At 57.2% G+C, this 12,278-nt stretch overlaps 1 protein-coding gene across 3 annotated transcripts in view; it reads right to left on the bottom strand.

Annotated features, from left to right (window-relative positions):
* The window catches only part of FBLN2 (fibulin 2), a 53,893-nt gene that overhangs the window by 28,144 nt on the left and 13,471 nt on the right, over positions 1–12,278 (bottom strand). For all 3 annotated transcript variants that reach the window (XM_058678526.1, XM_058678525.1, XM_058678524.1), the window contains exon 2: positions 7,687–8,967. In XM_058678526.1, the coding sequence (XP_058534509.1) occupies positions 7,687–8,953 (1,267 nt within the window). In that variant the 5' untranslated portion in view covers positions 8,954–8,967. The remainder of the gene's footprint in view (positions 1–7,686; positions 8,968–12,278) is intronic.

The following is a 12,278-nucleotide window of genomic DNA, read 5'->3' on the forward strand; positions in this document are numbered from 1 at the left end:
CAAGGAGCTTGACTATAGGTAATTCCAGTTTTCCCAGGCCAGTATCCACCCTTTAAAACGCAAACATATATTAACACAAATAGATAACAGATTTTTTTTAATGTCACCAATATACAAAACTGGAAGTGTTTTCTTCTCTCAGGTAGACAGGAAGTAAACATTAAGTGCCACGTGACCAGGCTGGTCAGGGAGGTGTTCACCCACTCTCGTCTGGAGGGAAGGCCAAGAACACCTAGAAAAGGCAGCCAAAAACTATCTCAGGGGCCACACTAGACAGGGACCTCGGGCAGGGGCCACACAGGACAAGGACTTTGGGCAGGGAGTCTGGGGCCTTTCTCTCCACAATGGGAAGGTGCCTGCTTGGTGAGGAAGGGCCACGGCACAGCTGATCTAGACTCGGTTTCCACCTCTGGTCCAGGCCCACACGCTGAGCCCCCAGCAGCTAGCTTTAACACTTCCAATGTGAGAACTGACACAGTTCTGGGGAACCATCTCAGGAAGCACCTGCCACAGATCAGCACATTCCACTGAGGTAGGCTGGCATGGAGACGCCCCAGGATCCCACTGTCACCTGCCCAAGCACTGTTCTCTCTCTGTCTCCAGTACATGTGGCCCTTCATGGCACTGCCTCATGCAGCTTTGCCTCAGACAGGAAGGCAGGTCAGGATGGAGAGTATGAGGCTGAGAGTCAAAACTTTTGGACCCCATCTCTGAACCCTGGGCCTCTGTGGAGTCCTGGTCATACAGCCAGGGGAGGGAGTCACCCATTTATGAGCACAGGTTGTGGTGGTAAAATCAGTGCCCATGGCACACTTTGCCAGTGCTTTAAAACATCTGAATGAACTGCTAATGTTCACAAAGCAAGGGCTTCTTTCTGGAAACCCAAAGCCATGGGTCATGCAGGGGCCCTACCACACCTGGGCTGGACAGCAGGTGCACCTGGGATTAAGGGAAGGGACTCGGTTCCCACTGGTTCCAGCAGCCTAAGATGCTATGCTTAGTTCATACCTAACCACATGCTTGTACCCATCTCTGGCATCAAAGCAGGCTCCTCATTCCCACCCAACAAGCATAACCTCTCTGCTTCCCACAAACTCCCAGACAACCAGCCAAGGCTGGTTTAGAGTATCCAGCCCCCAAGCTGACCTGAGTGAGTATGGACAGCAAAGGGTGGGACTGGAAGCCATGGGGATGCTCCTGTCCTTTCTTGCTCTTGACACCCAGTCAGGCCTGTTCCTTGTAGCCAGAGCCTGCCCAGCTTGTCCTACTCTGCAGGGAAGAGGTCTGGGGCACAGATAGACATAGAGCCTACTGCTGCCGGTCCTGTTCCCAGCCCTGCTCTCACTTCCAAGGGCCAGCAATCACAGTGGTCCCAGGGCCTCTGTCTGGATCATGGGGAAGCACCTGATTGCACAGAGCAGCTGGGTAAACTCAGGAAGTAGCCAGGAGAGCCTGGGAAGTGTCTGGAACAAAAGACCCAAGCAGTGGTTGGCAAACCTCTGCTTCATCAGCCTCATGGTCCTTGAACAATGCATTTAACCTGGCTGGACCTCAAAAACCTTGTCCATTAGATAGGCATAACAAGAGCATGTCCCCCAAACCCACAGGGGTGACATGCGGCCTGGTGGGCCGGTGCATGCACAAGAATGCACATACATCTAGGACACAGCACATACTCCATGCACACCCTACAGGTGACAGACAGGTGTTCTGGCAGGCAGCCTGAGTGGACCAGTGTGCCTCCCCTTCATTTCAGGGATGGGAGCCTCACAGCCAGGCTGTGCAGGCTCAGTGTAGCCTGGGGCAGGAACAGCCATCAAGGAACGCTGGGCTGCACATCTGGAGGCAGCTGGATGACACACATGTGGGTGGGGGTCAGGAAGTGAGCGGCTAAGCACCCCCACCCAACCCCAACAGGCTTGGCGCTTAGTTCATTTGACAGAGGGGACAGCTTCTGCCCAACCAAAAAGACACAAATCTGTCCACCTAAACAAACAACTCAAGTCTCTGCCCCACCCAGCAGAGTGCAGTGGTCCTATGGCCACACAGCCCCAGGCAGCCATCTGCGCTGGCTGCCTTTCTTACTTGCTCTCTAAGGAAGCCTGAGATAATCCACCCGCCATACAGATGCTGAAACTGTGGCTCAGAGAGGGCCAGTCGCTCACCTGAGGTCACACAGCCCCCAGTGATTGGCCACAGTCCTGACTCCCCCCATCTCAGAGACCAAGAGACCACAATGGGGCGGAGAGTCTGGAAGAGTCTAGTCCAGACGGTGCTGACCACAGCCAGACAGAAGCCTCCCCTTGGCCCAGACACTGCCAGACAAAGACACCACAGAAGCTACGCAAGCTGAGCACAGGCTGGAGGAGGTGCCAGCAGGCAAAGGGTGTGGCCCCCACACAATGACCCCCAAGATCTCATGCTGGGGCAGGGCATGGAAGAGGCCTTCACATCCCCAGGTTCTACCAGCAAGAGGGCCAGAAGCACAACTCTGAGTCAAACACTTTGCTTGTCCTTTGAACCTGGATGTTGCTATAAGCCCCAGAAGGAGGCCGTGACAAGGACTGGTGTGCAGTGACAAAGGTGGCTGCTAAGCGATCAAGGCACGGGACAGAGCAGGATGTATCTCTGTGCATACCCGCAGCTGTCGGGCAGTGGCTCTCAAATATGGTCTAATCCCAGGGGGTTTCCGAGATGCCTCCATCAAAATGATGTTCAGAGCAACACTCAGGTTCCGGCTGCCTTCTTCACACTCTTCCTGCCCTGCACAGTGGGCACACTGGGGTTCTCTAGAGATCACGTGACATGGTGATGGCATTACCACTGCCAGGGGAACATGTGCTGGGTACTGTGTTTGCTGGGACTTTCTAAAGTAATCCGAAATGATGCTCAGCATCTTGTCAGGGAAATGCAAATCACAACCACAATGAGACACCAGCTCATCCCCCTCAAGGGTAGCCACAACAACAGGTACACATAGACACACGGTGACATGGAAAACCACGGCACTGCTGGTGGAACCTGGCAAAATGGCACAGCCACTCTGCAGGATGGTTTGGTGGTTCAGCTAACAAGAGGTCCTACCCCAGGGTGTTTTCCCAGAGAAACGAAAACACATGTCCTCTGTCCATACTACAGCATGCCCATACTACAGCATGGCCACCACATCCCTCGGAGCTCAAAGCTGGAAATGCAATGTCCACCATGGCTGCAGAGATGAAAGAATGTGGTGCACATACGATGGGAGAGCATGCAGCCACAGGAAGAAGGGGCCAAGTCCCAACACATACGAAGGCATGGCTAAGCCTGGAAAATGGCCCACCAGGCCACAGAAGACAGGCACATGTGACTCCCAGCTGGGCCCTGCCAATCCATAGACCTGGAAGGCAGGCTCCCAGGGGCAGAGAAGGAGGGGACAGAAGGTGACTGCTACAGGACGTGAGGTGTGATGGGAATGTTTCTGAGCTGCTTATGTCTGCATAGCTCTGAAGAGATTCAAACCTGACGCTCTGCCTGTTCCAAATGGGGAGCTCTGCAGCATACAAATGAGATCCCAAAGCCGGCTGGAAGAAAATAGAGTCAACTTTTAAAACCAAGAAATCCATCACTAGCCTAGCCCCAGTCCCAGACCCCTGCTACGATCACAGCTGTGCAAGGTGCCCACTCCCTCCCAGGCAGCAAACACAGGGGCCCCAGCCCCAGGTCACTGAGCTCCACTCCCCGCTCCAGATCTGCTCCCCAGCCACAAGCCCATCCCTTCTGCCAGGACCTCCTAAGGAGACCCTGCCTCAGGATAAGTCCTCCTGTCTGTAAGATGGGTGCCGCCCGGGCTCGCTCAGGGAACCACAACCCCTTGGGAACCACACCAGGGCCAGGCCAGCAGGAAACACAGAGGCACCCATCAGCCGGAACAGCTCTGAGCTCTCCTGGCTTGTGTACCGATACCCCACCAAAAGCCAGCCTTGGGGCACGGGTGGGAGGCTGTCTGGGAGATCGTCCTACCACCAAGCCTCTGTGGCAGACACAGCACTTCCCCATGAAATACTTGCTCCAACCGGGCGGCAGCATCCATAGGTGCTCACAGCAGCCCTTGTGCCCTACCAAGGAGATGACTGGAGTGCCGAGGATAGCATCACAGGTCCCAGGTCACATGGCTATCCCCTGTATCCACAGGGACATGTCCCAGTACAACTAGCCGTGCCCCAGGATACCCAAAACTAGGGACACTCAAGCCACTGCTGTAAAATAGCAGAAAGGGAAACCCGGGATAGGGAAGGCCAGCTGCAACTTCCAGGCTGCCCATCAGGCATCCAGCTCACTGGGCCAGGCACATTGGAGCAGGCAGCCAGGGCCAGACCTGCCCAGGAATTGTACAGAAGGGTGACCAGCTCCAGGCACATCATCCCAGCAGACAGAGGGCCCCTCCCAAGCTCACTGCAACATCCTGGAGCACCTGCCTACCTTGTGGGTGCTAGGTGCCATGGGCGCCCAGGATCCTAGGCTGGGCTGGAGGACTCCTAGGACCCTCTCTAAGTTTTAACATCCCCAAAGGCTCAGATTGGGGCCACAGGTGGGGGAGGAGGGCAAGGTCCTCCTCCCTACACTGGAGATAGCATCTCCAGAATGAGCCAGATGGTGCCAGCCCCTGCCCTGGACCTGCAAGCAGCACCCTTTTCCCACCAATCCCCATTACCTCCTCCAGAAAGCCCTCTCTGATCCCCAGGATTGCACATCATTCAAACCCTAGAAAGCTCAGCACCTCACACCTGTCCCACTAAGCTCCCGCTCTTCAAGAGCAGAACCTATGCTGGGTTTTGCTCCACACAGTCAGTCCCAGCCAGCCAGGCACACATTCAGCTGTTGGCTGTCGGGGTGAAGACATTACACCTCCCAAGCACGCAGCCACAGGGAAGGGACCTGACCCTCTGAGGCTCCCTCCCCCCAGTACCCGAGGGTGCTGTTGCATGGATGAATGCTGCTCACTTCAACACTCAGCACGAGTCACACACGTGGTCTTTGCAAGTCACACAAACATCCATTTGAATTTGGACAAGTTCCTTTGTTAGCTGAACGTCCCAGCATTCAGAGACTCACCGCTCTCTTAAGTCAGCTTGCTATGTGAGATCCCAGAAAGGGGCCCCTTGTCTGCCACACATTCCTGGGGCCCGCAGAGGTTACAGTGGGGCCTCTTCCTGGTCAGGACCTGCCTCCAGCTTCTCCCCTGCCTGGAGTCTCTCCACTCTCCACTGCAGCCCAGGAAGGCAGTGGGATGGAGCGCCAGCCGGAGGTTGGGGAGAAGCCGCCCCCCCACAGAGCCCCCAAGCCACAACAGACGCCTGCTCCTTCTCCCCGGCCCGGGGAGCCGGGCATGTGGCTTCCATTAGGCACATCTGGACGTGCTCAGCGGCGGGGAGGGCCCAGCCAGGGCAGCCTGGAACCCTGGCACAGCTCTGGCTCAAAGGGACCCCTACCCCAGGCAAGACCAGGGCAGTGGCTTGGAAACGCCCTGGGCCAGAGGTTCCAGGTTCCAGGCCCTAGGCCTCTCCAGGCTCCAGGCTGGTTCATTTCCAGGCCCATCACCTGCATCTCAGCAGGACCTAAGGGCTGGGCTGGGCTGGGCAAAGCAGCCTCTCTGGCATCTCCCCACCGCAGGCTCCAGCATCAATGGGGTATCTCCAGGCTTCCCGTCAAGAACAGGAGCCAGGCAGCTCTAGACTCAAATTCCACTTCCCTGGGGTGGTACAATCCATCACCCTGAAAGCTCCATCACCCAAATCACATCACGGGAAGTCCACGATCTTGATGGTAGAGATCCCTGCATGAATCCAGCCAGCAGATGCTCCTCCCTCAGCAGAGAGGCCAGGAGGGCAGCGCTGTGCAGCCACGTTCGCTGGCACAGAGGGGCCTCAGACTGCAAAGCAGGGGACTGGGCACTGCTGACCTTTCTCACTACCCAGCAGGCAACCAGCTCGGTCCCAGAACCTGATACAAAGGAGCTTACAGAATTCCACCGCAGCCCTGGGAAGCGGAGACTTCTGCCTCTAACAGTTGGAGAAACTGAGGCATCCAACAGGGATCCACTTGCCCAGCTCTATGCGTCATGAGCCAGAGCACGTGCATTGGCAGTTGACAGCAGACCCTGAGCAGTGGGCATTGATCAAGCTGGACTCTAGCCCACCCCCACTCCAAAGCTGCAGCTGCCTATCCACACTGCCAGTTCTGCAGCCCCAGCCAGGACAGCCCTCAGATGGGATAGGGGCATGGAGTCAGGAGGTACTCAGTGAGGGAGGGGGGATCCCCAGCAACCTTCACCCAGACCACACCCCAAAATCTGCCTGAGAAAGCCCAGGGCAGAGAAAATAAACCAGACCAAGGCCCCTGAGAACAAAGAAGTTCTCTAGGATTCAGGATTCCAAAGCCCCAGACCCCAGAGCAGCCTCTGGCAGTTAAGAGGCGGGGGCGAGGGCAGGGGCCGCGTCTGTTTTGGAAACCCCAAAGGCTGCGGTTCCAACACACGGCACACACACGCTCCCCAGCCAGGCCCTCCCCGCACACATGCTCCTCATTACACGAGTGTGGTGGGGGACGAACCCCAGAGTCAGCAGCCACGCCTCTTTCTGCCCTGCTCTGTTCAGCAGAGCCATCCGTGGATAGGGGCCTGCGGATCTTGGGAAGCCCCCTAGCCCTCCCATTTTTACTCTCACTGCTTGTGCACAGGATACACACACAATCCATGACCAGCAAGCACCATAAGAGCCCAGACTGGGTAATGGAACTGTCTGAGGCCACTGCACCACAGACAGTAGGACAGGGAGCTGGTAAGAAGGGACAAGTCCCAAAAACACTAATCTAACCTTAATCTACACCTCCAGGAAGCCTTCCCAGATGTCCTCCCTCACAGCCCCTGTCTTGAGGGACTAAGTATAGACTGGTCCACCCTGCCTTCCCAGGACCACCAGGACTTGCTCATAGATGATTTGTAACAAAGGTCGACATGGAGGACAACATGGGGAAGGAGCTCTGGGCTCCCGGAAGCGAGGAACAGGGGAAGCAGCAGCTGGAGAGGACAGGGGTGACTGACACAAAGGCCCTGGAGGAAGCACTGTCAGAGCCAGCCAGGAACAGCGGGACCCAACACTTGGAAGAGACAGGAGAGGGTATGGGGTACTCAGAGGAAGACAGGAATGAGGGGCAGAGAAGACAATCGGGTGGGCAAGGAGTAACCAGAATCCCCCACTGGGTCACCTGATACACATAGGGTTCTGTGTGCAGGCCCTGCAAGATGCCCAGGAGACTGAATCAAGAATGTGACACTTGATGTGTCCTTGATAAGGATTCAGGAGACTGCGCTGGAGGGTCAGGTGCAGCCCAGAGGAAGGACAGCAGCAGAGAAAATGTGGAAGGTGGAGGAGGGGCATCACATCATGGAGGGCTGGTGGAGGCACAGGAGCCCCAGGGACATGGGAGAACAGGCATGAACGCCCTGGGGCAGGGAGTGGAGGCTGCGAGACAGGAGAGGAGGCCCAGAGGTGATGGGGCCAGGCTGCATAGGACACTTGGAGGAGGAGGAGGATTGTCATGCCCTCCTCCCACAGAGGCCTCCCCTGGCCACCTGCTCTGCCCCCTCCTGAACCTGCCAAGGCTGGCTCTTTAGCCCTGGTGACCATCCTGCAGGGGAAGGCTTACCTTCAGAGTCTCCTCTGGGGACAGAATGGACGGAGTTGGGGTCTGTGTCCTCTGCCACCACCACTGCCCGGGAACGAGGTAGAACCTGTGGGTGCTCAGGTACTTCTTGGGTGGGTGAGACCTGGGCTGTGTCAGGCGCAGTCGTGGCCAGGACAGGCTGGGTGCTGGGCTTGACCGGGTCATCAGGAGAGCTGGGCACAGTTGGTGAAGGAACCCGATCGGCTGTGCCTGATGCTGGCAAGGGCATGGCCCCCTCAGGCCTGGCACTGTGGGGGGTGACCTCAGCCTCCGGGATGAGGTTCTCTTCAGGCCCTGCCCCGGCCTCTGCCTCCTCCTCCTCCTGGACAGGGAGACTGGGACCCGTTGGGGCTGTGGTGGACGGAGCATCTAACCGCTGGAGGCCACCTGCTGTGAGCTGCTTCGTGCCAGCCATCTGCTTCTCTTCCTCTTTGCTGTCCTCTGTCACTCTTCTGGCTTTGGACTGTACAGGGGCTGGGGGCCCTAGGGCAGTGGCTGCCGTCGGCCTGGGGAGGGCAACTGGCCAGGGACTGGCTTTCAGGGTGGACAGGGGATTACTTCCACCTTCCAGAGCAGCAGGGGGAACCCCTGCACCTGTCTGGACCTCCCCAGCCAGGGTGCCTGCTGCTTCTGCCTCCGCCACCTCCTGGTCGTAGCTATAGGGGTCTTCATAGTGTCGCTCGGGGTCACTCTCCTCTGTGTCCGAGAAGTTGCCCTGGCAACCTGGGAGCTGGTAGCAGATGAGCTCGCCGCCAGTGTCAGGGCAGTGGCAGGCCCGGCAAGGTGGCAAGTGGACAGTGTGGCCAGCGGCATACTTATGGCCAGCATGCACACAGCCCACCTGGCCACACTGTGGGCAGCTATCAGCCACCACCACAGTCTCAACACAGTTGGGAGGCAGCTCGGGACACAGCATGAACTGGCAGCTAATCTTGCCACCCCCAGGTGGGCAGGAACACTCAGTGCTGCCGAAGTCTACGAAGTAAGACTGGCCAGCAGGCACCCGGCCATCCACGAAGCCACCCTGCACGCAGTCGTAGTACTGGTAGCCCTCGCAGGCACAGCCCATTTGCAGGCATGTGGCACAGCAGGCACCCGGCTCCAACGCCTCCTCAATGCAGTTCTCCAGCGGCGAGCACTCAACCCCTGTGCAGTCCTGCCACGGGACAGCCCCACCTCGGCCTGGGCCCAGGGCCAGGGTCACTGCTAGGGTTAGCCAGGCTCCAGCAGATTCCCAGAGGAGCAGCATGGTCCTGTGAGGTCCTAGGGAATCAAAAAGGAGGCCCATCAGTGCCAGGGCATGCACACACATGAGAGCCAACCTCTTGTACCTGCTTTCACACATGCACCCATGCACACATCCTGTCAGCTTTCCTGCCATGCACACAGGTGCTGGGCACCAGGGCAATACCCACACATCTTGGTGCACTTGCCATGGGCCCCAACACAGGCTGCTGTAGTCGCCAGCACGACCTCCTATCTGTTTATTCAAGGCCACCAGATGTGACACTGCCCCTCTATGCCCACACTCACACACACACACACACTCACACGCTTACACATGTAAGCATTAACATCCCCACTTACACACCAGGGACCACGGTCAGGGACCCAAGAGCTCTGTTTCACACATTGCCTCCAAAGTCCTCTGTGCACACACCCAATCACCCAATTGTCCCACTCCAGCCCAGAGGCTATGGTGAGCAGCCACACTGAACCAGAAGTAGCCCCAGCTGCAGCTCAGCACTCAGGAACAGCCCAGGAGAAAGCCATCTGCGCACACGGTCCTTGCAGCACCAGCGACCACTCCCTAGACACCTCACTGTCTGAACCCCAACACACACACCCTCCCTTTTCCTGAGCCAACAGGATCTGAGAGCACCAGCTCCTCCAGCACCTGATCCTCCTCCAGGCCGGGCAGCTGACACCCATCACCCCTGAGACACCCCCCAACAGGCCTGAATGCTCCCAGGGGCACCCCTCCTCACCAGGCATCAAAATGCTGCCTTGTCACCAGTCCATACCTCTCCCCCTGTACAACAATCAAGGCCTCACAGCTCACAAGGGCTCAGAGCAAAGACTGGCCCACTTGCCCTTGTCCCCAGCCTTAGGCTGCCTGGCAGAGCCCTGCTGGCATGACCTGAACGCACTGGGCAGCGATTTTGTGACCTGAACTTGTCTCCATTGTGCCTAACCTTCCAGTGACTGGAGAAGGCAGAACCTACAGGGCACCTTGAAGGATGGGAGGTAGGCTGTCACCAATAGGAAAGGCCCCGGGGCCACGCCCCAGCAGTAATACTGTATGGATGACAGGGGACAGAGAATAAACACAGGAGCAACAAGTACCCTAAGGGATGAACCGACACAGCGAAGGAACAGAAAGAGGGAATGCTTGGGGGATGGGAGGAGGGAGGAGAGAAGGCACCCATCTCAGCCGCAGTCAGGGAAGGCTTCTCTGCAGAGGTGGCCTTTGAGGTAAGATCTGAGTGGTCTATGGGAGACGAAGAGTATCAGGCAGCATGGACAGCAGGATGCTATAAGGGGCAGCCAGGGACCACAGTTGGGAGTGACTGAGAGCACGCAGTGGCTGCAGCAGGTCAAGAGGGCTCTGGCAACAGCAGGGGGAAGACAGGAGAGCCAGCCGGGCAGAAAGGGGCAGGAGGTGGCCAAGCCCAGACGCGAGGGATGGAGTGGTAGAGATCCGGGAAGGGGATGCACAGCGCAGGCAGCTTTGTAGGATTCTGCTGTGGACTGGAAGGGCTGGGGCAGAAGAAGGGGCCCAGGACAGAGGAGACTCAGGAATGTGCAAGTACTCAGGGGACAGTGGGGACAAAAGAGGAATAAACAAATCAACAAATAAGGGCGGAACCCCACAGAGCCAGAGATAATGCCAGGGTTTTCTCCCAGGAGTGTAATTGACTCCTGGCAGCTGAGGTCCAAAAAAAAAAAAAAACAAAAAAACAAAAAACCCTGGTCCCAGCTGGATACCTCCCCAAGAGATGAGGGCTCAGATGAGCTCAGGTGGCCCCAGGCACCGGGTGACCACTCCCCGCCAGGCTCATCCCCTCCCCACTGTAAATGGCCAGGGAAGGGCCTGCAACCAAGTCGAACCACAGGCTGTTCTGACAGGGCACTGGCAGATGGCTGCTAGGGCCTGTAAGCTTTACTCTCAGATTCAGGAAGACATCTCTGTCCTGCCAAGCAGAGATCCTCCCCCTGTGGAGTACCAGGCCTGTGAATGACGCCTTCTGGGTGCCCCCATGAGCCCAGGGGACAGGTGAAGGGCATCAGCTGCCCTGTTTACACCGCACAGGGAAGAACAAGGCCACACCAAGTCCAGCTTCGATTCCAGAACAAATCATCAATGACCATGGCTTCTAGCACCCAGCCCCGGGGCAGCTGGTTCCACTGGACTGTTGGGGTCTGCAGTGGTCTGGGAATGTTCTAGAGGCTTTCAGGGGTAAGGCTTCAGCAGTGAGGCCCAGAAGGCTAGAGACACACATGTGCAGGCAGTTTCTAAAAAGATACATGTCTGACACATCACCAGGCCCGAGCTGCGCCTTCCCACACCTCAGCCGGAACAGCAGCCCAGAGCAGTGTGGTCAAATGGCAACAGCTGTCATCCAAACGAAGCAGCTCTGCCTCTTGCTGTCCTTCGTCTTGGCTCCGAGGCAAGGGCTCGCAGGTGCAAAGGAGGCAGGTGCAGCTTCCAGGAGGGAGCACCCGGCAGGAGGCAGGACATTGGGCCCTGAGAGTGAGGAACAGGACCGTGGGAAGGGGTAGCAAACACCAGAGTGGCTGGTGCAGCTCTGGTCTCTGGATGAGACCCCTGCTGTGAGCAGCAGAGTCAGAGAAGTCCTGGATTCTCAGGCAGGTGGTTGGGCTCCTATCCAGGGCATCACACTTTGGATGTGATTTGAGTTTGTCCCCCCAGAGGCTCTAGTGCTGGCAACTTGGCCCCCAGCACGGAAGTGTTGAGGTCGGAGGTGGGGGGTGGGTGGGGGGACACCAATGTGGTGCATTGGGTTAAGCAGCCACCTGTGAAACTAGCATGCTATACTGGAGCACTAGTTTGAGCCCAGCTTCCTGCTAATGTGCCAGGAAGGCAACTCTTCCTGAACCTGTTTTCCTGATGAAAACAGGCAACACAGAACACGTGGCTACACTGGGGGTTCAGATAAACCATGAGTAACTGTTTAGGAGACATCCCATGTGAGCTTGGGGGTGCATGCATTAATGGCACAGCCAATCATTTTATTGGTCAGCTTGCAAGTGACCAGACAACCTGAGACAAGAACATCTCAGGGTGGCATGCACGTGGCTTTGGAACTTTCCAAGGACCCGCAGGCAATCTGTCTTTTAAACAACTGGCAGCACAGCAAAACGCCTGGAGTTGCGAAGGACTGGGGATGACAGCAGGAAAATAAACACCCAAGATTCTCACAGATGTGTCAGTCAAACACGCAAGCAATCACTTCCACCTGGCAAGCTAGGTTCAGCACAGGGCAGAGGCACCCAGGACGGGCTGTGCCGCCTACCCAGAGCCATGCTCCGCCTGTTGGCAGCACTGGGCT

Source organism: Ochotona princeps, chromosome 21 (assembly GCF_030435755.1).
Source record: "Ochotona princeps isolate mOchPri1 chromosome 21, mOchPri1.hap1, whole genome shotgun sequence".
Taxonomy (NCBI): Eukaryota; Metazoa; Chordata; class Mammalia; order Lagomorpha; family Ochotonidae; genus Ochotona; species Ochotona princeps.